The sequence below is a fragment of the Peromyscus californicus genome, unplaced genomic scaffold (genome assembly GCF_007827085.1).
Source record: "Peromyscus californicus insignis strain IS unplaced genomic scaffold, ASM782708v3 Scaffold_7__1_contigs__length_154581171, whole genome shotgun sequence".
NCBI lineage: Eukaryota > Metazoa > Chordata > Mammalia > Rodentia > Cricetidae > Peromyscus > Peromyscus californicus.
In genome coordinates this window covers 129,918,566-129,945,721 of record NW_026294595.1, presented here as the reverse complement: position 1 = coordinate 129,945,721, position 27,156 = coordinate 129,918,566, and the positions used below count along the sequence as shown (strand labels likewise).

The 27,156-nt window shown below is 44.5% G+C and overlaps 2 protein-coding genes across 4 annotated transcripts in view; one reads left to right on the top strand and one right to left on the bottom strand.

The window, feature by feature from the left end:
• The window catches only part of Gss (glutathione synthetase), a 31,003-nt gene extending 24,898 nt beyond the window's left edge, over positions 1 to 6,105 (top strand). For both annotated transcript variants that reach the window (XM_052725543.1, XM_052725544.1), the window contains exons 10-13: positions 1,413 to 1,607; positions 2,073 to 2,154; positions 4,308 to 4,497; positions 5,570 to 6,105. In XM_052725543.1, coding sequence (XP_052581503.1) covers positions 1,413 to 1,607; positions 2,073 to 2,154; positions 4,308 to 4,497; positions 5,570 to 5,693 — 591 coding nt within the window. In that variant the 3' untranslated portion in view covers positions 5,694 to 6,105. The remainder of the gene's footprint in view (positions 1 to 1,412; positions 1,608 to 2,072; positions 2,155 to 4,307; positions 4,498 to 5,569) is intronic.
• Positions 6,106 to 7,062: 957 nt separating this feature from the next.
• Acss2 (acyl-CoA synthetase short chain family member 2) overlaps positions 7,063 to 27,156 on the bottom strand; it is a 43,428-nt gene continuing 23,334 nt past the window's right edge. Inside the window, exons 3-19 of one of the 2 annotated variants that reach the window (XM_052725535.1) lie at positions 20,659 to 20,750; positions 20,354 to 20,457; positions 20,049 to 20,121; positions 19,713 to 19,788; positions 19,436 to 19,550; positions 18,708 to 18,746; positions 13,938 to 14,075; positions 13,419 to 13,589; positions 13,012 to 13,145; positions 12,690 to 12,822; positions 12,552 to 12,608; positions 12,288 to 12,368; positions 10,950 to 11,058; positions 8,718 to 8,786; positions 8,198 to 8,374; positions 7,434 to 7,508; positions 7,063 to 7,301 (exon numbers count right to left, since the gene is read on the bottom strand). In XM_052725535.1, coding sequence (XP_052581495.1) covers positions 7,174 to 7,301; positions 7,434 to 7,508; positions 8,198 to 8,374; positions 8,718 to 8,786; positions 10,950 to 11,058; positions 12,288 to 12,368; positions 12,552 to 12,608; positions 12,690 to 12,822; positions 13,012 to 13,145; positions 13,419 to 13,589; positions 13,938 to 14,075; positions 18,708 to 18,746; positions 19,436 to 19,550; positions 19,713 to 19,788; positions 20,049 to 20,121; positions 20,354 to 20,457; positions 20,659 to 20,750 — 1,771 coding nt within the window. In that variant the 3' untranslated portion in view covers positions 7,063 to 7,173. The remainder of the gene's footprint in view (positions 7,302 to 7,433; positions 7,509 to 8,197; positions 8,375 to 8,717; positions 8,787 to 10,949; positions 11,059 to 12,287; positions 12,369 to 12,551; positions 12,609 to 12,689; positions 12,823 to 13,011; positions 13,146 to 13,418; positions 13,590 to 13,937; positions 14,076 to 18,707; positions 18,747 to 19,435; positions 19,551 to 19,712; positions 19,789 to 20,048; positions 20,122 to 20,353; positions 20,458 to 20,658; positions 20,751 to 27,156) is intronic. The other variant, XM_052725536.1, reaches the window with a different exon arrangement.

Sequence of the window (27,156 nt, the reverse complement as noted above, 5' to 3'; positions counted from 1 at the left end):
CTGGGGAGGGGGCAGGATATATGCTTTAGGCCCTAGCCTTGCTCCAGCTGTGGACAGGAGTCTGTAATCTGGACAAAGGCGGTTTTCTACCCAGTGCCTGAGAATGGGGACCAGAGCTCAGAGGCATGATCCTCTGGTGTTTCCCTGTCTCTTGTATCCTAAGCTCCTAACACAAGACTATTCACCCTGTGATTAGCCAGCTGCAGGCCTTTGTTCACATGATCCTGTTTACCTGAGGACCCACTCTCCGGTGAGTTTCACCTGTCAGACTGCCTATTGTCGGGGACTTACTCCCATTTCACTTCCCTGAGCAACAATAACAGATACTGAGCACCTATGGAGTGTCAGAACCCGCTGTTCTGTGGGGACATAACAGGAAACAAGGCAGACACTGAGGGTCTGGTTCTCATGGTGAATACACTGCCTGGTCAGGGAGGTGAGCACAGGAAGAAAAACAATGGACAAATGGTTTTTGAGTTTTGATTTTGCTATGTTTATTGAGACAGACTCATATTCTATAGCCCAGGCTGCCCCTGGAACTCATTATTGTAACTGACCTGCTTTGTGCTCAGGACCCTACAAATATATAATACTGTATCCAGCTTGAGGGGGGATCCCTAGTTGAGAGGTAATTGGCTTTGACTGAAAGAACAGGATGAAAAGATAGATGGACTTTATTTGATAAAAGGCTGAAGATTATATGGTTAACCAGATTTTGAAGTGTTGGATTTTATTTGGAGCACAATGAGAAGCTAAGTATATAACCAAGAGTCCCATGCTCTTCAAACCTTATCCAGCCAGGTGTGGTGGCACATGCTATAATCCTGGCACTCAGGAAGCTGGGGCAGGACAACTGCAAGCCCTGGCCAGCCTGGGTTCCATAACCAGATCCTGTTTAAAATGACAACTCTCCTAGTACTCCGAAGGCTGAGAGGTAGGACAGCCCAGGATATCTAGGGAGTTACAGGCCAGCCTGGCTACTGAGACTGTCTCAAAAGATAGAATGAGTGAAGGAGAGAGAGAGAGATGGGGGAGAAAAACTCATCAATTTTTCTATACTCTTACAAAATGTCTTTTCTGCTGGATGTGGTGGCGCACGCCTTTAATCCCAGCACTAAGGAGACAGAGCAGGTGGATCTCTGTGAATCTGAGGCCAGCCTGTTCTACATAGCACAGTGAGACCCTGTCCCTCATACCCAAAGACATTTCCTTGCTAGTAATTTTCCATTTAATTATGAACTTGTATTAGTTTGCTAGATCACAAACTCCCTAAAGGCAAGAATCCCACAGACTGAGAGGCCATATCTGCCTCACACGGATGTTGTAACGATAATCAGCTTGAAGATTAAAAGGCACAGTGTCTGGCACCTATCCAGTAAAGTAAAGGCCCTTTGGTTTTATTACCTCCGCAGAACTGGGAAGCACGCCTACTGCTAGAGAGATCATGTGCTGCCAAGTGTCCAGACATTGCCACACAGCTGGCTGGGACTAAGAAGGTGCAGCAGGAACTGAGCAGGGTGGGCCTGCTGGAAATGCTGCTCCCAGGCCAGCCTGAGGCTGTGGCCCGCCTCCGGGCCACCTTTGCTGGCCTCTATTCACTGGACATGGTATGTAGTGTTTTTTCCTGCCATAGGCCACATAGCAGAAACCTGGATCCAAATGTGTTGGGGAGGGTACAGTGCAGCTGGCATTATGACTTACATCCTTGGTGCTCTGGAGAACCCTTGAGGCCAGAATCTGGGGACTAAAACCCATTCCCTCAGCAATGATTATGATAAGGATGGAAACCTAGGGAAATGTCTAAGGAGAGTGGGGAGAATTAGGGAACATCTGTATCTACTCTCCAGGCTTTCTGCAGAGTTCTAAAGAGCCTGTTCTATGTTTAGTGCTGCAAGGGAGTTAAGGGTCACATCCAGATTGGAGTGTCTAGCCTGATGCCATTTACGATGATTTCCCCTGCTGTGTGTGCCCCACCTCCCACCCCCACCCCGCCATGCCACTGTGCATGAGTAGCAGAACCTCAGCTGTCTTGTTAGCCTGCATTCTAGTGACCACTTTCTGCCTCCTGTCAGGGTGAAGAAGGAGACCAGGCCATTGCTGAAGCCCTCGCTGCTCCTAGCCACTTTGTACTGAAGCCCCAGCGAGAGGGTGGAGGTAGGTGGATCTCCTTTGTAGAGCTGCCCAGTGAAGGACTGCAAGCTCTTGCCAGTGCTTATTGGCACTTGAGGTATGGATACAGTCCCAGGCTTAGTGGTTACAAGAGAAAGCAACACAGATCCCAGCATGGAGCATCTCCCAGCACCCTGGAACTGAGAATACAAGGGGATTGGATGAACTACACTGGAGAATTTGGACAATGGTAGTTTGAGGTGCCTATGGGTAGATTACAGAGAAACAGAATAGTGCACAGCCTATGGGTAGATTACAGAGAAACAGAATAGTGCACACTAGGAGGTCTAAGGGGATACCTGGCTGTATTCCTTCCTATTTGCTGTGAAACTTCTTGAGGGCAGGGATCATGTCTGCCGTACTGACTTGATTTTCCACTTGGGTCTTAAGGGATAGGTTGGAGTTTTCCAGGTAGAAAAGGAGAAAGATCATTCTAAACTGAAGACCACTTAAGCAAAAGCAGTGGGCCATGACCACATGGACTGGACTAGAGGTTAATGAGAAACTGGTGAGGCTAGAGTTGGAGATGGCAGGAATATGGGCTGGGAATATTATAAAGAGCACTGAAGCTGGGTGGCGGCAGTGGTGGCGCACACCTTTAATCCCAGCACTTGGGAGGCAGAGCCTGGCAGATCTCTGTGAGTTCAAGGCCAGCCTGATCTACAGAGCGAGTTCCTGGTCAGGCTCCAAAGCTACACAGAGAAACCCTGTCTTGAAAAAAAAAAGCAAACAAACAAAGAGCACTGAAAATATTTCAGGAAATTTGGGATTGGGGAGATGGCTCAGTCAATAAAGTACTTACTGTGCAAGCACTGGATCCCTACCCCCACATTAAAGCCAAGCATGATGGCAAGCATCTCTACCCCTAGGACGTGGGGGTGGAGGGCAGAGAAAGGCAGATCCTGGAGGCTCACTGGCTGGCCAGTCTAGCTGAAACAGTGGGCTCCAGATTCAGTGAGAGACCCTGCTCAAGAGATAAGGCAGAGAGCCACTGAAGAAGATCCCTCAATATTGGCCTCTGCTTCCACATGTATATGCATAACACACACAGATAGACACAAATGTATGTTACAAACTATTTTATCATAACTGAGGAAGGAAGCCATTAAAGTTTCAAGCAGGGAAAGGGCACATGAACTATCCAGGAACTTAGCAGTGATGAAAACTTGTAAAGCTAGTGCTTCAGCCTTTATTGCTTTATTGGACTGAGAGGAGATATTTGTGACAGAGACCGTGGAAGAAGGCTGATACCATTGTCAAGAAGACCCATGTAGGGGTCCAGGCTAGGGTTATAACAATACAGAGCACAGGTGGAGGCATTTCTGAGTTAGTAACATAGGTAACAGGGAGAGTGAACTTAAATAGGACTCAGGAATGCCTTTCATTTCATTAGCAGTAGGAAGATTCAGGAGAAGCAAGTTCTAGCAGCAACAAATTTCCATTTGGATGTGCTGAGTTTGCAGTACAGACCTGTGATACATGCTTCTGATTTCTAGAACAAAGAGCATGAATTTGGGAGTTAACTTATACAGTGCAGATGAAACCTTAGGAACAAAAGTGCATAGAGAATAGAGCAAGGGTAGAGAATGCCTAGAGAACCTCAACATCTTTGTGTATGTATGTGTGTGTGCACATGTGTGTGCATGTTCACATATGTGCATACATGTGGATGCCAGAGGTTGATATCCAGTGTCTTCTTCCTCTGTTGCCCTCCACTTTTTTTTTTTTAGATAGTCTGTCGCTGAACCTGGAACTCACCAACTAGCTAGACTAGCGGCTAGCCAGCAAGTTCTGGGGATTCACCTGTCTCCACCTTCCACTTCCCCAGCATGAGGAGAGAGTGTTACAGACACACACCCACACCTAGCTTAACGTGGGTGCTGGGGATCAGAATTCAGGTCTTTGTGCATGCATAACGAACACTTTACAGGCTGAGCCATCTCCCCAGGCCCAGAGAACCCCAACATTTAAGAGAAGGAAACAGTAAGATGGCTGAGGAGAAATGTCCATAGACGGGGCAAAGCAGGCAGAACAGTGTGGTGACAGGTGTGTTCACTTGTATAAGGGCTTTCTTGTTAAGGTGATCTTTCCTTCTCAGAAGCAGATATGCTCTGTGTGACTGGCCACTTTAATTGCAGGTAATAACCTGTATGGGGAAGAAATGGTGCAAGCACTGGAGCAGCTGAAGGACAGCGAGGAGAGGGCCTCCTACATCCTCATGGAGAAGATTGAACCTGAGCCTTTTGGGAACTGCCTGCTTCGGCCTGGCAGCCCTGCCCGAGTGGTCCAGTGCATCTCAGAACTGGGGATTTTTGGAGTCTATGTCAGGTAAGCCAGCCAGGAGCAGCTCTTTCTACTACTTCCCTACAAGAGTGCTAGCCGAGAAAGCCTAGAAGGAACCTTGAATAGAGCCGTGAGTCCTGGGCTGCAGTTTCAGTGCTGCCAGTTCCTAGTTTTCTTACCTGTTTCCTTGTCTGTTAAGTAAGGACCCAAGACTTGCCCAGAAAAGTGAATCCCAGAAAAGACATGCTTCACAGCTGTAAAAGACATCCTGTGTGGTGTGAGGAGAACTGAGAAAAGATGGTTGGCAAGAAGGAATAGGAGATGAAATGTTTGGGTCCAGCTCTAAACCATAGGGATTCCAGGGAAAGATGAGAGAGAGGAGGGTATTCAGTGGCTTTGAAATACTGAGGCTTCTGGATTTGGATTTGAAAAGTAAGAATCAAGAAGAAATCGGGCATGGTAGTGTATGCCTTTTGTCCCAGAACATAGGAGGCAGAGACAGGCAGATATCTATGAGTTAGAGGCCAGTGAGTTCCTGGACCGCCAAGGCTACATAGTGAGACCCTATTTCAAAGAAAGAAAGAAGAAAGAGAGAAAGGAAGAAAAAAGAAAAGAGGAAGACTTTATAATTGGTAAAGAAAAAGGCCCTAATGCAACTTCCTGTAAAATATTTCAGGGTCAGGGCAAGGTAAAGATGCTGCCATGCCCTCTACCACAGCCTTCCCCTCACAACAAACTTCCCCTCTAACCACTTGCAGCATTTTGCCTGCTACTCTCTCTATCGCTACTCCGACTATCACCACAGGTACCTTGAGTAATAGGAAATGTATAGCCCAGGACATAAATGTACACCTGAATCATGCTATATGCTTTTCTTGCTTTATTTAATCCATATGACCATCTTGTAATATAAGAGGTATTTCTCAATTTTAAATTAAGGACATTTTTAGGAAGCTTCAGGGCTTATAATTTCCAAGCTAGGATGCAACTCCAAATCTGATTCTAAAGTCCTAGCATTTCTTAAATGTAGCCCCTTCCAATCTGCCAGTTAGTCAGGTGGGACCAGAGAAGGGCCTAGTTTCCTAATGTTGTGTGTCTCCTGACCCCATTTCTACAGACAGGGAACAACACTTGTGATGAACAAGCATGTGGGGCATCTGCTTCGAACCAAAGCCATTGAACATGCAGACGGAGGTGTGGCAGCGGGAGTAGCAGTCCTGGACAACCCCTACCCTGTGTGAGGGCACACCTGACTTCACTCAAGAGACCTTCTACCCTGTACTTGGCATTCCTCTCCTAATTCCTGAGGGCTACTCCAGTCCCCACCTTAGGGAAGCTTGTCTCTTCCACAGACCTCCCGGGTCTTCAGGGAAGGGAAAATCCTGGGTACCTTCTCTCAGCCTTCCACCTGAGGACCAGAAAAGCTATGATTCCATTAGAAGAGTGCTGGAGGTCCCCAGATCTTGGAGTGTGGGGGAAGCTGCTTAAGGTAAAGGCCGTAGCCCTGCAGATCTTCATTACCCTCTCATGAACTTTGCCAGGGGGTTCTAGTGCCTGACTTGGGGTAGGACTAAGTGACAGGAGGAAGGGGCTAGAACAGCATAGACTTTCCCCAGCTCTGCCCTCAATAAAACAACAATGCTGATTCAACAATTCATTGTTTCATGTACCAAAGGGAGGGGGGCAGCCCATGGGAGGTAAATAGGCTGGAAAGGTGACTGGGTTGTACTGGGGATCTCACTGGTTTCAGATCCTGTGGATGAGACCCTCAAGTCCTAATCTTTAGTCACTTGCTAATGCTTCCAGAGGATTGTAGGGTCAAGGCAGGGTCCCAGGAAGAAGCACCGGATGTGACATCATACTTGTAAACTGGCTTCAATCACTCTTGCTTAGGGGCTTATCAGAGGTCTTGAGAGTGAAGCTTTACCTGGATCTGCCCAAACAAAGGGTTCTGGGGTAGTCTGGGGACTAGCAATGCTCTTCCCATCTGCCACATACATGAGAGCAGCTAATGAACACACAGATACCTAAAAAAAACCAATTCTCTTCTTGAGCTCATAAACTTTATTCCTACAACAGTGAGTCTTGGGCACAAAGAGTACAAGAAGAGTTTCACCTAAGAGCCCCTTGTGGGCAGGGTTCTGTTCTTGGGGCAGGACTAGGAACGTTAACTCCCTTGGTTCTAGGAACAGAGCATATCTTACTCTTTCAATGAAGCAGATGATACGAAAACCCTCTGGAGACTGAACCCACCTGCAGTCTCTAGAGCAAACAGGCAGACAGTGCTTCCATCTGGTAAGGAATTCAGACTCAGAACAGAAACAACAAAGAATTTAAAAAAATAATTATTCATAGACTCACAAACTGTCATTTCTAAAGGCTTGGGCTTGCCCAAGATAAGAAACTGGTGCTTTCCAGAAAGCTGAAAGGATTACTGCCCTGCTTCTGTCTAGGCCCTCACTTACACTCGGACTAGCTAACTGTGGTTGAGGATGTAGTGTTAAGTCTCCGTTCTGGGCTTGGAGACCTCTGGAGTCTAGGAGCATATCAGTCTGAGGTTGACCTGTGCCCTGTCTCTTCTACCTGGCAGTCTAGGAAACTCTCCCAAGCTTCAACCAAAGTGTCAACCAGTGTTGGCTCTTTATTCCTGGGCAGGGGGCAGGGTGGATGGGCAGAAGTTCGGAGAGCCACGCACAGGGAAATCCTGGACAAGAGTCTTGATCACTGGGTGGTCAGGCAGCGGTGACTGAAGAGATGATTGATGACGGATGGGTCAGCGACTGTAGACGTGTCCCCCAGGTCATGGTCATTCTGAGCAATCTTCCGGAGTACTCGCCTCATGATTTTGCCTGGTAACCCACACACCTCTTGTTACTTGGTAACAATGCTGACTGATCCCCGCTCTTTTAAGGACTTTCATCCACACACCTGCCACTACTGGGCTTTAGCCCATCCCAAACCCTGCAGGACTCTGAACTTACCTGAGCGTGTTTTAGGCAAGCCGGGTGCATTCTGGATGTAGTCTGGTGTGGCAATGGGGCCAATCTTTTCTCTAACTGTAACAACAAATCATCAAGCATTTCTTTAGTGCCTTTAACCAGACTTCTTAAAGCCATGACTTTGTTTCCCCGGCTGTTTCTTCTTCAGAGTTCTGCCTAGAGTCATTCTGAAGTTTACTGTTCCCTGTTCTCTTTTAACACACTGTCTCTTTACTCCTTTGTTTTATTTTAATCCATGGAACTCTGTTTAAATCAGACCTGGGCAGCATAGCCTTGAGCAAGCAGTGTAATTTCTCTGTATTTGAAGTTTCTTCATCTTTAGAACTAGCATAACAACAGGATCTATTTCGTGAAGGTAATTACAGGAATTAAATGGGATAAAGCATTTATTTTTTTATTTTTTTGGGGGGGGGTTTATTCGAGACAGGGTTTCTCTGTGTAGCTTTGCGCCTTTCCTGGAACTCACTTGGTAGCCCAGGCTGGCCTCGAACTCACAGAGATCCGCCTGGCTCTGCCTCCCGAGTGCTGGGATTAAAGGCGTGTGCCACCACCGCCCGGCGGGATAAAGCATTTAAAGCGCTGATCCTGGTGCTGACACAGAGAAAGTTTCCTGAAACTCTGGGCTATTACTGTCCCAGTGTAGAGACTAGTGGAGACTAAGTGGGAAGACACCAGTCGCCCCACAGGACACTGGAGTCTGTCTGTAGTCTGCTGTAGCCTCTCCCCAGTAACTTGCAGATCCTTACTCTGCTTCTTGAGTTCCTCGGTGAGGGTGGGGCTGAAGGTGTGGCCATCGCACAGGGTGACAAAACAGTAGAGGCATTCACCCTTCACAGGATGAGGGTGGCCCACCACAGCTGCCTCTGCAACAGCCTCATGCTCCACAAGTGCTGACTCCACCTCGGCTGTACTCAGAAGATGTCCTTGTCAAGAGAAGGGAAATGCATGAGAGGGATCTCAGCCTTCCTGCCACAGCTCTTGCTCCATCTGCACCCACATGGCTGACTTATTCTGGTCATATAGGGGAGGCTTTCACTCTCTCTTCCCATGGCACATCTCCAATCAAGTCCTGACCATCCTAGATCCTCTCCTGGCATGTTCTAACATGCATTATACTTTTCCTCCAAAACCTGGGCCCAGGACTGAATGCCATACTCTATGCCACAGCCTCAAAATAGGATGGCCCTTGCTCTCTCTTTGAAGTTTTTGCTAGGATTTACAAAGGGGAAAGAACTAATGAAATGGGAGGGGATACAGGACTCTCACCAGATACATTGAGCATATCATCAATCCTGCCAGTGATCCAGTAGTAGCCATCCTGATCCCGCCGGCAGCCTGGGAAGAAATACTCAACATAGTAAATACCTTACAGCAGGATACACAATTTATATTATAAAAACTGCCACACCTACTACAGTAGCTTATGGAAATCTTTTAACAAGCTTTCCTGCTTCCACTTTTGTTGCCTTGGCAACCATCTTCCAAGATGGCCCCACTGATCTTCATCTCCTAGTATTTATAGCCCTACAGCCCTTTCTTGTTATATAGCATTAGTCTATGTGATCAGCAGAATTTGGCAGAAATGATAGGTGTCACTTCTGAAATTAGCTTACTGAAGATATTTTAGCTTCCATCTTGGTCATATTCTCTCAGATCATTTGTTCTGGGTGTAGCCAGGTACCATGTGAGTAACCCTATGGAGAGATCCTGCCTAAACTTGCTGTTCTTCCAGAGGACCAAGGACCCATGCACCCATGTTCCCAGTACGCATGGTGGCTTACAACTGCCTGAGGATTCCTGCCCAAATCCATATGAGCCAGCATGTAAACAGACCCATAGGCTCAGTCAAACTTTTCAATGACTACAGCCCCCACTAACAGCTTGATTCTAACTCATGAGACACCCTGACTGAGAACCACCCAACCAAGTCATTCCCAGATCCTGATCCTCAAGAACTATGTGAAATGTGTTATTTGAAGCTGCTATCTTAGGGCGTAATTTGTTCCATGGCAATAAATAATATACCCAACCTCAAGTATATTTTTAGAACATTCAAAATTATTTTCCAAATTAGCTGCCCCCGATACGACATTGTGCGTACGTGTGTGTGTGTGTGTGTGTGTGTGTGTGTGTGTGTGTGTGTGTGTGTGTGTGTGTGTGTTACTGAGGACTAAACCTAACACTTCAGGTATGCTAGGCATATATGCTACTACTGAGCTATATCTCCACCGGCTCTCTTCTTTTCAGACAGGGTCTTATGTACCCCAGGCAGGCCTCAAATTCACTATGTATCAAAGTTGAGCCTGAATTCCTAATTCTGCTTCTGCCTCCCAAGTGCTGAGATTGCACTGTGCCCTGTTTAATGTGGTGCTGGGAACAGAAACAGAATTTTGTGCATGCTTAGGCAAGCATTCTACCAACTGAGCCATATCCCAGCTCTACCACTGTACTTTGAATAAAATCTAGACTGCTTACCCGGTCTACATGATTCTCTATTATCTATTACCTATATTCTGACTTAATGAAACATTCTTCCCTAGGCTTACTTCCCTCCAGCTTTACAGGCTCCAGTCCATTCCTTGTGAATTTCAAGGTTATACCCACTCTTTACAATACTCTTACTGTAGATTTTTCTATGCTTGATTGCTTTTCAGCCCTCAGGCCTCTGTTCAAGTATCACTCAGAGAAGCCTTCTCTGACTACCCTTGGAGGCACTATCTCATTGTTTTCTTCATAGCACTTATCTCTATCTATGACTAACCTGTAACCAATAAAATTGGTTTATTGCCTGTCCTCTCCTTAGTAAAATGTGAGCCCCATAAGATAAGAGAATGTGACAGTGTTATTCACAGTAATACACCATGTATTCATTAGATCAGTGCCTGGTCAGAGTAGGCACTCAATAAATACTGATGGATGGCTGGATGAACTGGAAGACAGACAGTGGACAAACAGGCTCCAGACATGAGGGCAAATATGACACAGTAATATCCATTTCTACATGCCCCATCTTTGTCAACACTAGAGTGAAAAATAAGAACCTCTTTTCCCTAGGATCTAATCTCAGATGGTATGTGCTGAGACTCTTCCTGCAGCACTCATTCCTGCTCTTTTTAAAAAATATTCTTTATTATTTATATATGTGTGTGTATCTCTGTTTGAGTATGTCCACTTGTGTGTGGGTGTCCACCAAGGACAGAAGAGGGCATTGGATCCCCTGGGGCTGGGGCTACAGGTGGTTGTAAGCCACCTGGCATGGGTGCTGGGAACCAAACTCAGGTCCTCTGGAAGAGCAGCAAGTGCTCTTAACCACTCAACAAGTGCTCTGAGCCCTCATTCCTGTTCTTACAGCCCTACTGTAGCTCTCCTGGATACCAGATGTGGACATCAGGACATACTCCTTTCTCTACTCTTCACCCCTGGCCAACTCTTCTGAAAATGAAAAGTGAAGGTATATGTTTTGGAGAGAGGGCTCGGGGCAGAACAGCCAAGGCTCACCATCTCCTGTCACATAGTAGCCAGGGAACTTCTTAAAGTAGGTAGTCTCAAAACGCGTGTGGTTCCCATAAACTGTGCGCATGATCCCTGGCCAGGGTTGCTTGAACACCTGAGGAGTGCAGAAGGTAAGTGATCACATCCTCTAGGCTATCTCACAGGAAGACAACCATAGCATTGCTAAGCATAAAGGAAAACACCCCAAATGCCATCCCTGAGAAGTAGTGCAAAGTACAGGGTTTGGGGTTAGATGACGGGCTTAGAGTCCCAATTCTATATGGTCTCAGGTCAGTAACTTTGCCTCTCTGAACTTCAGGACCATCATCTGCAAATAAAAGTAAATATACTCTAAAGTTACTATAAGGGTTAAATTAATAGTATGTGAAAATTGCCTAGCACAGTGTTCTGTGAGTAATAAACATCTGGAAAATTGGGGTTTCTTTTGGGTAATTCCTCAGGAAAGCAGGTCCCATTAAAAGGCAAAAAAGTCATAAAAAATAGAACCTATATGAGTGAGTAAGTAATTTCTAATCAATAGTATTCTGTGTCAGCAGAATTCTAGATTGAGTAAGAAAGCTTAGATTCGAGTCCTGCCTCTGTTCCTAACTTGATCTTGAGAAAGTGAAATGGGATGGGATCTGACAGGTACTACACAAAAAAATGTATCAGCTAACAGTTCCAGGCTAACCCTTTGTGTGGATTATCTAATTCAATAAAACACAGGAGGTAAAGTACCATTATTTATACATATTATAACCCAGTTGGTTTTTTTTTTTTTTTTTTGGTTTTTTTTTTTGGTTTTTCGAGACAGGGTTTCTCTGTGTAGCTTTGCGCCTTTCCTGGAACTCACTTGGGAGCCCAGGCTGGCCTTGAACTCACAGAGATCCGCCTGGCTCTGCCTCCCGAGTGCTGGGATTAAAGGCGTGCGCCACCACCGCCCAGCAATAACCCAGTTTTGCAAAGGAGAAGATTACATTCAAAAGCATTAGGTAACAACTTGTCTAAAGTCACAGCGGAGGCAGAGTCAGGGTCTGGATACAGGCAGGCTGACTCCAGAGCCCGAATGGTTGTTCTCTATGCTACCAAGACTCCTTAATCTAGAAATGGGTGTCTAAGGAAGAACTGGGACTAAGCCTTCCTGACTCCAAAAGCATCATCACAAGCCTGGGAACATACTCTAAAAAGGCTTTAAGATGCAGGCAGAGTATTTGGAGGGATTTCCACTGGTGTCTTTCAGCAGAGGACAAACTCTCAACTGTATTTATAACGATAAGGTTATAAACTCTAAAACAAAGATCATTAGCAGATCCTTTTCCTTTCCCCAAAATCCCAGATTCTCACCAGATAACCTTCAGCTTCACCTTCCAGCTCTTCCCCAGACTCATTCAGGATTGCAGGTGCTACACCGAAGAATGGGAAAGACTAAAAGCAAATGAGAGGCACAATCCAAGAAGAGGAGTGAGGCAACTCTGTCTCAGCTTCCAAGGAGGCCCAGAGCCCCGAGTTCCTCATAGCTCTCAGCTCTGCACCTTACTCTCTAATAGGCCCAAAGCCCTAAAACCTATCCCTTGCCAAGCCTAGGACCAGCACGAGCACTTTACTCACAGCAGAACCAGGTTTCATGGGTGTGGCACCAGGGAGAGGGGTCAGCATATGGCCACCCTGTGGAAGTCAGAGATCAGGGGTTTGAATCAGTTTTCCTATGTTGTCCCCAAGCCACAACCTCTTGAATCCCTTACTCACTGTTTCTGTTTGCCAGAAGGTGTCCACAATGGGGCAACGCTGGGAACCTACTACCCGGTGGTACCATAGCCAGGCTTCAGGGTTGATGGGTTCACCTACTGTGCCCAGCACCTGCAAGGATGCCCGACTATGCCTTGGGCAGGAAAGTGGAAGAGAAGAAAGTTCTGAGTACCACTAGGAGCCAAAATACTCATGCATTCAGTATTCCTTTGCCCCCTCCCTTATTCCGGGTCAGGAAGTTGAGACAACAGAAAGAAACTACACAAAGGACAGTGCAGCTCTGAAGGATACCTATGGGACAGCAGATGGGGAGGGGTCTCACTTGGTGACAGGTTCATCTCCAAACTTCATGAGCATCCGGATTGCTGTTGGGGCTGTGTAGAACTTGGTCACCTTGTATTTGTCCACAGTGCTCCACAAGCGGCTCTCATCTGGGTATGTGGGGATCCCCTCAAACTGACCCCAGTGAAATCTGGTTACTTTTGGCCCTTCTCAATAGTCCTTCCATTCCCCTGTCATTCCCTCAGGTTCAGTATTCACCCTTTCTGACCAATTATGTCTTGACCCTCTGATCACACAAGCCAAGAAACTTGCTAGGATATACAACCCCTCGGGATCCCTCTTTCTGTAGGAAGTAGGTCCCTGCATAAGTCTCCCATCTTTAGACTAAGGAGCCTTGGGAGGTAGTCACCCAGAAGAATTTTGTCCATGTCCCAGCTCCCATCTCACCAAAACACTGGTGGCACCATTGGCCAGTGGCCCATAGGTGACATAGGAATGACCAGTGATCCAGCCAATGTCTGCTGTACACCAGAACACATCCTCCGGGTGGAAATCAAACACATACTTGAAAGTTGTAGCCACATAGAGCATGTAGCCTCCAATTGTGTGCACCACACCCTGTGGAGAGAACGGGGCCTCAGGTTGGAGTTTTGTGTCCACCTCTATTGACCAACAAATGGAGCCTGAACAGAGGTGGAAGAAGATCCTTCTTAAAGATTTTTAACCCTGTGATGCCCTTTCATAGCATTTGCTTCTCTTCCACCTCCTTTATCACACCATGATGTCACATAAATATATTGACCACTTACATTCTCAGAAATCTGAGTCACACGTATCACATACATTCCTAGTACTCCGTCTAATAATTTCTGTTGGTCATTCCAAACTTCCTCAGAAACTCAGTCAACTTTATAACACACACACTCACACACACACACACACACACACACACACACACACACTTGCCTTGGGTTTGCCTGTGGAGCCACTGGTATATAAGATGAAGAGTGGGTCCTCAGCATCACACCATTCAGGCTCAAACTCATCCCCTGCCTCTTGCATGAGTTCATGCCACCATAAGTCAACCCCTTCATTCCAGGAGATCTGAAGAGGAAAGCAGGAATGGGCAGGGAAGATCTGTAAAAAGTACAGACAGGGGCAGGAGACACCCCTACCTGGCACCTGCATATAGGGGTACAGGAAAAGAAGGGGCCCTTCAAGGGTTCAATGGAGCAGAGAGAACAGACTTACTCTGCCATTCTCACTCTACTCTACTCCAGAACTCCCCTTACCTGCCTTTACTTTGAGGAATGCCCCTTTTCTGGCTCCTTCAACCCTTCAGTACTCAGCTGAAATACCACCTTCTTAGAAAGACTTTCCCTGAACAGTATCTGACAGACTCCCATCCCACCATAACACTTGGTTTCTTTCCCTTACAACACATATTTCCAATTACTTTGTTTCCTTGATTATTATCTCCCCCAACTAGATAGGGCCCTCTAGGAGGGCAGTGGCATATCTGTATTTCCCCCCATAGCCTTAGCACCTAGTACTGTATCTGACACTCAGAAGACATTTTTGTTGGATAAAATGCATACACAGCCCGAATACACACATATGTGCTATAGGACTGGTGGCACATGAGCGGGGATGTAGACAACCACACAACTGGAACAACATTAGTCACTGCCTACAGGTGAGCACTTAACCTGTTAGTTAACAGCAAGAGAACCCAACAATTTGCGTTCAGGAATTTTTTTTTCCTACATGTTTGGATCCCATCCTGTTCTGGAGGTTCTCTCTGGTATCTTTATAGAAATGGAACGGATAAGGTTTCCCACAGCAGCCCCTACTTCAGGAGACAGGCTCCATTCAGCAGGAAGTCTTGTTTCAAGTTGGTAGAGAAGCACCAAGGTGAATTCCTCTCAGGGAAGGGATGTCCTGCTATGCTTGATTGCCTTTGATAATGATTCAGGATCTGCTACCCTGGAGTTTCTCTCACCTCTCCTTTGAAACCATGTTCTTTTCCTGGCTATGTCACCTCTTTGAAAACTAGTTTCTCCAGTCTAAATTCTGTTGGGTGAAGTTGGATTCTCTAGATGTCTCTAAAATTACTCTGGAGTTCCATCTTCTTGCCATATGACCATGGGAAATCACTCATCTTTCTCTCTCTTCTTCCTTCCTTCCTTCCTTCCTTCCTTCCTTCCTTCCTTCCTTCCTTCCTTCCTTCCTTCCTTCCTTCCTTCCTTCCTTTCCTCCTTTTTGGTTTTTCAAGACAGGGTTTCTCTGTGTAGCCCTGGCTGTCCTGGAACTCACTCTGTAGCCCAAGCTGGCCTCAAACTCACAGAGATCCTCCTGCCTCTGCCTCCCGAGTGCTGGGATTAAAGGCGTGCGCCACCATGCCTGGCTTTTTCTTTTTTTCCTATTGATGTGTATGTGTGTGTGGACGTGAGTGTATGTTTGTGTGCCATGTGAATGCAGGGGCCTGTGGAGGCCAGATAAGGGCTTTGGTTCCCCTGGACCTGGAGTTCCAGGTGGTTGTGAGCCCTTTGATGTGAGTGGTGGGAGTCCCACTCCCCTCCAGAGTAGCAAGTGCTCTTAATGCTATGCCATTTCTCTAGCCCCTTAAGGGGCTTTAAACAAGGAAAGTTCCCTTTGCCCTAAAGGTCAGACAGGATTTTATAAATGTCAACAGAGAAAGATGCCGTCTAATAACAGCAGGCCTTTGATTGTTGCGGTAGAGAGGGACTAACTAATGTCAGAAAGGTTAGGGAAGTTTAATGACCACTGGGGAAAAGGTTAAGATGGTGAGGAATGTTTGGGGTTTGCTTTGGCTATCTTAAAACCCTTTCATAGTCAATAAATTATTTCTGTTTTATTTTGAGATGAGATTTTAGGGTTGCTTTCAACTACAGTTCTCTAGTCTCAGCTTCCATATGACAAGTATATGCCATTATGTCTGCTTCTATTAGATTCCTGAATGTTCAATGAACCTGGTTGACTGGTAGATATAGCAATATTAAATAAATTCCTTTCTCTAATACATAGGCATATACTAATTTGTGGTTTTTTTATCCCAAAGTGTCAGATATATATCTTGATAAATTGGAAAATGATTCTCTAACCACTCCTGTTTTCTGAATTACCTGCCCTTTACTCAAGAGAATATGAGCATTATAAAAATGATCTAAGTGAGGGTGTCATTAAAAATAAGAGGTTGGGTAGGGTGGCATTTGCCTTTAATCTCAGCACTCAGGAGGCAGAGGCATGTTGGATTCCAGGTCAGCCTGGTCTGCATAGGGAGTTCCAGGTCAGCTGTGGCTATACAGTGAAACCCTGTCTTAGGTGTGGTGGGTAGTAGGAGAAAAACAGACAAGCTTTCCCAGCAAGAAAACATAAAGTGGGGGCTGGGCTTGAGAGCAAGGGTCTAGAGGCTACCAGGACTGAACAGAGGGGTGCCTGTGTTTCCTCTCTTTGACTGGATTCCCCTCCCCCACCTTGGCCTCAGACTGTGTTCCTATCCTCTGTTCCTCTGTTTGCCCTATGAAATAAATCCAAAGGAAAAAAAAAAAAGAAAAAAGAAAACATAAAGTACCCTGTCTTTTGGTGGAAGATCTGTATGAGTTTATGTGTACACTGTCACATGGATACTTTTTTCCTGTTAAATTATTACTTGAGCTGAGGGTATTAATGATTTTAAGTGGAACTATGTCAATATTCTTTATAAATGGTCTATAGTACATTGAATTGTCGTGGTAAGACACATTTACACTGTGGTTTGGCAATGAGAGAATTTTTATAATCTTATAACACTGTTTCCTTTGTAGGTGTTTGTGTGTGTAGGGAGGAGTGGAATAGGTGTGGAACTCCAGTTGTAGAGCTGATAGTGAGCACCAGAGAGCAGAATGAGTTGTTAGTGAAGCAAACATTGCTTGTGGATTTCATGTGTACCTATGAGGCCCATGGCCTTGAAAAAGGAAAGGGGTTACATCTTCTAAAATAAAAACCGAGGAGTTGGCTCTTGTCCTTGGACCAGAACAGTCTTAGAGATGACCATGTATGTAAGGGGAATATGGAGTATGCAAGTGGTCTGGTCGAAAAGGACACCTGCAAAATGTACCAGGCCCTTCTTTGAAGACTGCATAATAAGGCAGGAGCCTGGAGGCCTGCCATAGTTTCTACAACTTCTACTACAGTTTTCACCAACAAACCTGAACTTTGTGAGACTAATTTAATTTTCTTTGCTTGCTTGGTTTTGATTTTGTTTTGTTTTATTTTTTTAATTGATTTTACTTTCATCTCCAAAAAAACAAAACCCCAGTAGTTTGCTGCTTGAGGCTGAATTACAATAAATGTTATTGTTTTTATTTATTTGTTTGTTTGTTTATCTCAGTCTTCCTTCTGGAAATTGACAGTCTGTCCAATGTTTTGAAGGGCAGTGACAACATCTAATGTATTTTGAATAGTTACTACATGCCAAATACCATATATATTGATAAAATCCTGTAAGTACAGTTACTGTCTTTACCTTATATAGAGAGAAAGTGAAGCAAGAAAGCTTAAGTTACCCAAGCTTACATTGTAGCAGGTGGGATGGATAGGATTTTAACTCAGGTAGTCTGGCTCCAGAGCCTACATTCCAAACCACCAAGTTGGTTACCTCTTTCAAAAGAAATTTCATTTAGTTGTTGTTTTTTGTTTCCATCCTTCCTTTTTTTCTTTTCTTTTTCTTCTTTTTTTGGCAGGGTCTCACTATGCATCCCTTGCTGACCTGGAAATCACTATATAGATCAGTCTAGTCTTGAACTCACAGGAATCCTTGACTCTGTCTCCCCAGTGTAGGGATAAAAGACGAACACTCCCATACTCAGTGCTGACTAAGTTTCATAAGGAACACATTTCCCAGAAGTCAGGTCTGTGTCCACATACTCATATGTGCCACCAGCACAAGAGGTCGGCCATGGAAGAGTCAGAGTAACCTGTGAAGATGGTGGAGCTCACAGGAACAGTGGCCTTTGTATTTTGGTTTAGGGATGGAAACCATTTGGTTTAATCATATATCATGTCTTTATTACTGATTTTTTAAAAAATGAAGTACAGAGAGGAGACATGACTTATTTGAAGTCATACAACTAAATATTGGCCCCTGGACTCCAAGCCACTGCTACATACTAATATGATTTGAGTACCACCTACAGTGTGACTTTTGTTGAATTTAGTACTTAATTATGTCAGAGTTATATGTGGTTTATAAATTCCAAGTTGCATATAAATGTATTTAGGAATTTCTTCTCTCTTGTCCCATACAAAACTTATTTTTCCTTATACAATATAGGTCTAACTTCCCAACTTGATGGTAAAATCTCAAGATCAGAGTTTGTACCTCCTCCATATGCTTCCTGTCTTTCCTGGCTCTACCCACCAGCTAAATGCACAGCATATGATTTCTCACAGATTATCTAGTTCCCTCTCCCACAAAGGATCTATGCAGCAGGAGTGAACTGGGATGTCTGTTGCTAACTTTGAGATCCTTGTTATATGTGAGTTGACAGAGGCAGAAACAGACATTTGATTTTATAACCCTTCCGAATAACATGGATGTCAAGGGACCCAGGAACAAAGGGAACAGACTTAGCTCTGTCAATAACCTCACTGGAGCAAACAGACAGAGAGCAGATGAACATACAGACAAGCACATAGGGAAGCAGTGACCAAGGGCAGTGAAGAAGTGGATACCTGGGGTCGGATGCACTTGGATTTCTCTTTCAGCTTACCCTGTTAAGAGCCCATGGAATGGAAAGGCTGATGAGCAGGGTCCAAAGATAGAGGTGAGAGAGGGAAGGGTGAGTGTTCCCTAAACCCCAAGATGCCTTCTTTCTTCCCAGCTGCCCCTCATTAGTGCCCTCGGCCTTGATTCTCTAACCCCTATTGTGTACAGAATTTCTAATACTGATTGGGCTTCCCAATCTCCCTAGTCCCATACTAGCCTCTCTACTTCCAACACTACTCAGGATACTTCAAATCAAAGAATCTAAGTATTCCTTTTGGACCCCAGAATTTATATATCTATGTCCCTCCAAACTATAGGCTGTCAACAGAACTTTCCTAAAGCTTTCAGCAGAAGTATGAATCCAAAGCCACAAATGTAGCTCATTCAAGTCTCAGTCCAATCAAAATGAGTATATATAGTCACCCAAGTCAGCACATTTCCAACCCAAGCCTAAGCCCTAAGGCTCCCCTCTGTTTATCAACCTTCACAGTTTCTCATGCTAAGTTCCTTCTCTACCCATATTCAAGGTCAAAACCCCTTGCTCTCAGCCAGCCCTATTAGAGGAAGCTTTCCTGGAATTGTTCCCAGATCTCAGTATTATGATGAGGAAGCCAAGGGAAAAAATAGGAACTCCTTGGGTAAGAAGAGAGAGGAAATTAGAGCCCACAGCAGAGTACACTAGTGTCAGACTTACCTGCACATCTGGACATGGCCTCTTAACTGGGGGAGACTGGCTGGGGGAGTCATTCTTGCCCAGCTCTGCCCGCCCCAGATGTTTGACCACAATGCAGCATCTCACTGGGAAACCCCTAGAGAAAAGGAAAGGCTGAAGTATTGGTCCAGTTGACTAAAAGAAGTTGGCAGGATGCTCCCATGCCCCTCTAGGAGTAGATAGCAAGGACAAAGGGAAGCTGGCAATGGAGAAAGATCCTGTCAACCCAAGTCAGTAGCCAATAGGTCAGCACACTTACTTCTCTCGACACTTCTCCAAGGACTCATCAGCCAGCTCCTTCAGGTTCACAAGCTTTTCCCCCCTGTAGAAGGCATCTTTGGGGAGCAATAAACATTCCAGACCTTAGTACACACCATGCTCCCCAGTGGGCCTAATGTCCACAGGGCCCTTCCTGAATAGGCCTCTTGACTCTGCTTCTTCCAGATGATTTGGGCTGACAAAGAGTCAGCCGAGATACGATGAGGAGAAGGCAGGCGAACAGTCCCTACCCTCCATCCCAAGTAGCCCCAAGTCAACAAGGAGACCAGATTTGAGGTGTAGGAGGGTCTGAAGAAGGGGTGAAAGAATTAGTCACCTGTGGTGATGAGAAGGCTGCAACTGGAATCCAAGATCCTTTCACAGAGAGACTCTGCAGAGAAGCCTGCAAACTAGAAAAAGAAAAAGAAAAAAAAAAAACAACCTGAGGGGAAGGCGAGGGCTAGGGATTGAGTGATGAAGGATGGAAGGTGCTCATGAAATTCAGCATCTCCAAAACAGGGTTCCAGATGTTGAATAACCGATTTAGACCTGTATTTATAATCCCTCACCATCCAGGTCCAATTTCCTTTACCAGAACCCTGTCCCTCACCCTTGGTTCCTGTCACCAGCCCACGCTCCTACCACAATGGAGTGCAAAGCTCCAAGGCGAGCACATGCCAGCATAGCCACCACGAGTTCCAAGATCATAGGCATGTAGATGGCCACTCGGTCACCCTTCTGAATGCCTATAGAAAAAAAAAGGACACCAAACAGGAACTATGGACCTTTCTTGCTATTCCTTGCTTCCTCCCACTCAGAGGGACCCTCCCAGATAACTTTTCTGTTCCTGATACCAGATTCCCTCCATTTCTTGTTCTCTTTCTCTCCAACTCCTCAGAGAGCTCAGGGTTAGGTCCTCTAGCTCCTCTCCTGCACCCGATACTTACCCTGTTTACGGAGAACATTGCTGAACTGACACACTTGGACCAGAAGTTCACGGTATGTGATCTTGGTGGTCTCCCCCGGCTCATTGCCCTCCCTGAGATAGATACATCAGAAAGAATCAGGAATTAGGGACACAGCTCTGATCTCATCAACAAAACAGGAGCAGCCACAAAATTCCATCTGCTCATACCAATGCCCCACACCCTCCTGTCAGTGAATCTTCTGCTACATCTTCCTAAAAATTTTTTTAAAGATTTATTTATTTATTATGCGCGGTGTTCTGTTTGCATGGATGCCTGCAGGCCAGAAGAGAACACCAGATCTCATTACAGATGGCTGTGAGCCACCATGTGAGTGCCGGGAATTGAACTCAGGACCTCTAGAAGAGCAGCCAGTGCTCTTAACCTCTGAGCCATCTCTCCAGTCCCCCTAAAATTTTTTCTAATTAACTAATTTAAAATTTCTATGTGTATGAGTGTTTTCCCGGAATGTATGGCTGTGTACCACTTGCAAGCCTATTGCATCAGAGGTCAGAAGAAGGCATTGGATCTCCTGGAACTGGGGCTATTGATGGTTGTGAACTGCCATGTGGATGCTAGGAACTGAACGCAAATACTCTAGAAAAGTAGCTAGTGTTCTTAACTGCTGAGCCATCACTCCAGTCCCTTGATACCACATCTTGAACTGACTGAACAGACACTTTGGCCTCTCAAGATACTTTGTATGCATGTTTTATGAGATTGGAACATACACTATCTACCTCTGAGTCTCATTTATGTTGACAAAATGGAGTGATAAGCCCTTCTCTTTTATCCTAGGGTAGTATTAAGGAAAAATGACACAATAGAAGTGCCTTGTAGTTGTTGCTATTATTGAGACAGGGTCTCATGCCTGGAACTCACTATGTAGACCAAGCTAGCCTAGAATTCACTGCCTGTCTCTGCTTCCCCAGTCCTGGGATTAAAGATGTGTGCCATCAGATCCAGCAATATATGACTTTTATAAAGTATCAAGACTAAATTAAAGCCTAATGTAATGACTCACTCCTACAATACCACTACTCAGGAGACTATGGTAGGAAGTTCTCAAGTTGAACTGCCTCAAGTTCAGGGCCAACCTGGGTTTCATAGTAAGTTCTAGGCAAGCCATGGCTATAGTACGAGCCCCTGTCTAAAACAAAAACAAACAACAACAAAACCCATAAAAAATTCTAGTCATCTGCAGTCTCAGCACTTGAGAGGTAAAGGCAGAAGGATCAAGCATTCAAAGTCATCTCTGGCTACTTAGAGTGTTGGAAAGAAGTCTATACATTTAGCATCATTCATAAGATCCTTAGGATACCAATGGAGGCAGAAATTTAAAAACTGAATTTAAAATATTTGACATTTTTTAAGGGATAAGCTCCTTACAGTCTAGACCAGCACGGGGTAGTAGAGTTTAGGAAACAATGCTGTACGGAGGGAACACAATTGTTAGACAAAGTTGTCTACGTGCATGTATTCTTACATATTCTAATTTTCTACACAAATGATGGCATTTTAATTATTGCTTCTTTTTGAGACCGAGTATAGCTATGCAGCCTAGGCTCACCTCAAGATCACAATCCTCCTGTCTGAGCTTCCTGAGGGCTCCTATTATAGGCCAAGCAGGTGTGTGTGTGCATGTGTGTATTGATAGGGATGTAAACCAGAGCCTCAGACATGCCAGGCAAGTGTTCTACCACTGAGGTACAATTTTAGCCTTTAGTTACTATATACAAGCAATAAACTGAACAAATGTTACATGTATAACTCAATCAGCCTGCTTTTTAAAAATTTAAACATATCCCTTGGTATTATTCTCTATCAAAAATGGTTCTGGGGCTGGAGAGATGTCTCAGTGGTAAGAGCACTGGCTGCTGTTCCAAAGGTCCTGAGTTCAATTCCCAGCACACACATGGTGGCTCACAACCATCTGTAATGAGATCTGGTGCCCTCTTCTGGTCTGCAGGCATACATACAGGCAGAACACTGTATGCATAATAAATAAATAAATAAATAAATAAATAAATAAATAAATAAATAAATCTTTTAAAAAAAAGAATGGTTCCATTCTCTTTATCTACTATTTGTATATTTAAGAAATAATAATTCAATGGTCATCTTTATTCATATGTCATTTGCAAATATATCCATAGTATGAATTACTAGAAATGTAATTTTGGGGCCAAAGATATGTGCATTTTACATACTGATATCTATTAGGAGATAACCACTTTAGATAAGAGTGTCAGGGAAAGCCTGGGGAAGTGCTATTTCAGTTAAGACCTCGATAAGAAATAGGTAACCATATCAGTTCTTGGGAAGACTATTCTGGGCAGAGAAAGCATCAAACGGAAAGGTCTTGAGGCCTATTCAAAGAGCAGAAAGGGAACTCAATGTGGCTGGAATACAGTGAGCAAAAGATCAGATGAGAACAAGAACTAGGCATCAGTCAAATCAGGTAGGCCCTTGTGGGAGTGGTAAGTTTACATTTTATTCTAAGTGTATTCTTTCTGGCTTCCCTGATACACAAAGTTCATGCCTACCTCTACATTTAAAATTCCACTTTAAATTCTTTGTTTGTTTGGAAGGAGGCATACCATGGCATATGTGTGGCAGTTACAGGACAGCCAGGAGGAGTTGGTTCCACCCTTCCACCATGTGGGTCCCAGGTCATCAGGCTTGGTGGTGAGCCTGCTCACCTCTCCCACATGTCTTCCCATGCCATTGCTTCTGCTCTCCTCCTCCAGATGCAATACTATATAATACCCGCAACAAGCTGTCTGTGCTCCCTCCCCTTCTTTACTATCCAGCATGTTTATGAAGGAGGAAACTGAAACCTAGAGAGAACTAGCCAGCCAAGGTCACACAATAATAAGTGACAGAGCCAAGAATAGATCCTCAGATCTTCTGATCTCAAGTCAGGAGTATTTCCTCAGAGTAAGGGACTGGACTGGCAAGGATATCAGGTCTTTTCTCACTGAGAGAAGTTACACAGAAATTATCAGTTTCTTTCCAGCTTCTGGCTTGATGAGTCAGTTACTATCTTCTCCTTGGCTTTAACCCTCCTAGGGCTGAGAGAAGCCAAGCATAGCAAGGTTACTAAAATGGGACAGAACAAGGAGAGAGGAAGCTGGCAAATGTCCCTGAACGCCAGAAGCAGAAAAGCTGCCCACTGACAAATGCTACAGAAACTTCAAAACATCTCCAGCTACAGCTGATATGTGTGTCCTCATGCATGCATCCCCAGTGTGTACCCCGTACCTGCTCACCTCTGTAGATACACTTGAATAAAGCCATCTATACTAATATAGAAATATTCTACTCACAATAGCTGCTGAGCTACACACACAAACACAAATAAGCATAAATGTATGTACCCAGGATTCAAACATGAGTCTGCCTGAAAGTACATTTACACACCCCCTAATGCACAGCTTGCCTTTTTAGAAACTTTTCATCAAATCATTCTGTTTTTATTTTTTATTTGAAATAATCTCACTTATTTTACCTGCTTATTATTATTCATGCCCTTTACAGGAATATAGGCCTCATTAGAGCAGAGACCTAGCCTGTCTTGTTCACTGCTGTATTTCTAGCACTGAAATGTGGATGATGAATAGGAACAGATGTGCACAGCTTATATATGCACAGCTTACCTGAACCCACTTACACACACACACACACACACACACACACACACACACACACACACACACACACACAGAGTGTTCCTCTCTTTGGCTATGTGTACAAGCTATATATTATTGATATAGGTACATTACTCATTCCAGTGTCTTCTTTCTTTGTCACAGACACCAGGCTGGGGACCCTGGCTGGTTAGAAGGGGGAAGGGACAAAAACTGGCCTTTTCAAGATACGAAGCCCACTAGGATCGTTGAACTTTTACAGAACAATTAATTTGGTCTAACTCTGAGATTCAAAGAGACTGTTAGCTATGATTGGGATCAAAGGGTGGTTCGCAGAAGAACAGGTACGAGGACTCAGAGTCCAGCCTCTTTCTTCCACAAGGAAGGGGGAATTGCAAGATCAAAAATTAACAAGGACTGGGCTTGAGATGTAGCTCAGTGACAGAACATTTTTCAAGCATGTGCAAGGTCCTGGGTTCAATTCTCAGCATGATGGGAAAAAATTAACCATGCCCAGGCAAATGAGTGAAGTAGATCACATAACTAAAATTTGACAGAGACAGGAGATTGTTTTCTTTCCTCTTAGCTTTTCTATATGAGAGCAACAATATCTGTAAAACTATATTTAGCCTCAATTTAGGGGCAACAATAGAGAAATCAACTAGAAAACACAATACATGCTTTGGCATCCAGTACCTAAATTTAGCTCCTGTTAAATTTTGTTCAATGGCTCAATGTTGTTATTTTTTAAGGGTGTGGAATATATTTTTGTTAAAAATTTAAGTACTGATAACTAGTTTTCAAAAATTTAAAACACCATAAACCAAACAGAACTAGTAATGAGATACTTAATTGATGGATTACTGATTGAGAATTTCTGCCATAAACCTTACTACTACTTGCTTTTCACTTGGAGGCCATGTGGTTAGTGGGCTAACACAGGATACACAGTCACTAGGTCCTTCTTATGTTCCTCCTCTGGGGAATCTTCTACAGAGAGTCTTTTCAAACTAGCCCTTCTATACACCCTCCAACTTTACTCTAATCTGCTGCTAGTTTAATATATTTAGGGGCTGGAGAAATGGCTCAGTGGTTAAGAGCACACACTGTTCTTGCAAAGAACCTGAGTTTGATTGCTGGCACTCACATCAGGTGGCTCATAACTACCTGAAATCCCAGCTTCAGGGAGCTAACACCTCTCTGACCTCTTTGGGCACATGCACAGCTACACATACATACACATAAATAATAAACTTTTAAATATATATGTATGTATGTATGTATGTGTGTATGTGTGTTTTCACAATTATTTCTATTGTCCCTGTCAAAACCACCACTAGGTAAGTCAGGGGTGTTATTCTTTTGCTCAAAACACTCAAGTTGGTTCTCACACAGTTTTGAGTCAAAGTCAAAGTCCTTCCAATAGTCTATTAATTCTTACATGATCTAGTCCCTTTTTATACCCACAAGTTCTTGTTCTGTCTTCCTTCCCAGCTCTCTCTGCTCCATACACTTGACTGCCTTAGTGCCTGACAAAAACACTCAATCCCAGAATCCTTATCTTCTACTTGTAGTACTGTCCCCAGATGACCACATGGCTTGCTCTTCAGCTTCCAATCACGCTGAAATGTTGGCTTGTTTTATTTATTTAGAGACTGGGTGTCACTCTGTAGCTTAAGCTGGGATGGAACCACTATGTAGCCTGGGCTGGCCTCAGACACACAGCAGTCCTCCTGCCTCAGCCTCCCAAGTGCTGGAATTACAGAAAACATTGCCTTTTCAGTGAGGCTCCTGGACTATCCCATGGAAGAACACTCCTCCCCTTCAAAATGAACATCTTCCTTGAAATTGTTCTTAGTTTCTCTTTCCCCCCACCCACCCCCAAAACTGAAAATTCTTTCCCCTTTCAGTGCCTTTCACTCCATTTTCCTTGTGACACCCTGGCACACACAACCTTGTACTGCATTTATATGGGTCTTATTTTTCCTATCAAACCCAGAGGGCAAGGGTCATATTCTTTCTCGGCCTCTTCCAACTAAGGCCAGCACAATAGGGTACTCAAGGTCATAGTCAAATCATCAGAAGACTGTTAAGTGGTTAACAACAGAGAAGACTAGAGATCCTCTCTTCCTATGAGAAGAGAGGCATCAGATTGGAGATTTTAATTCCTTACAACCAGGAAATAAAGCATAAAACAGGGCCAAAGGACTGGGAGAAAGATGGGTGGTAGGCCTGGGTACTTGCCCAGCATGCACGAAGATCCTCCAATACCCTGCCTTCAAATAAAAGATGAACGGGGAAACTGGTTTACTCACAGAACTGTTTTTGGGGAAGTTCTACCCTAGTGGGCCAGGCTGTGCAAAGAACAAATCCTCTAATAAGAAGTCAAACCTGTTATGAGAGAAGCACTAACCAAATGTTTATCTGGTGGGGGGAAGCTATTGCCCTAGCAATTTTAAGATAGCTCTTATCTCTGTTGCCTTCACCTAGTTATAGCCACTTTTATTTGTTGCCTGGATGACCACAATGGCCTCCAAACAATGCACCATTTCATTCTTGCCCCCTTTTATTTACACATCATTCAGAATGCTCAATTAAAAACATAAATCAGACCATATAGCCTCCTGCCAAAAATTTATCAATTGATTCCATTACATTGTGGAGGGGCTCCAAAATAGCTTGTCCACACAGCAGCCATGACAGGCTTAGGGGCCTAGACACAGCTTCTGTGACAGGCTTACTGGCAGGCAATACCCAGATTCAGGAAAAGCCTTAAACTGATACCACCCAGGGATCCACCCAGAGGTGAGGAAGTACCTGACATCCCAAA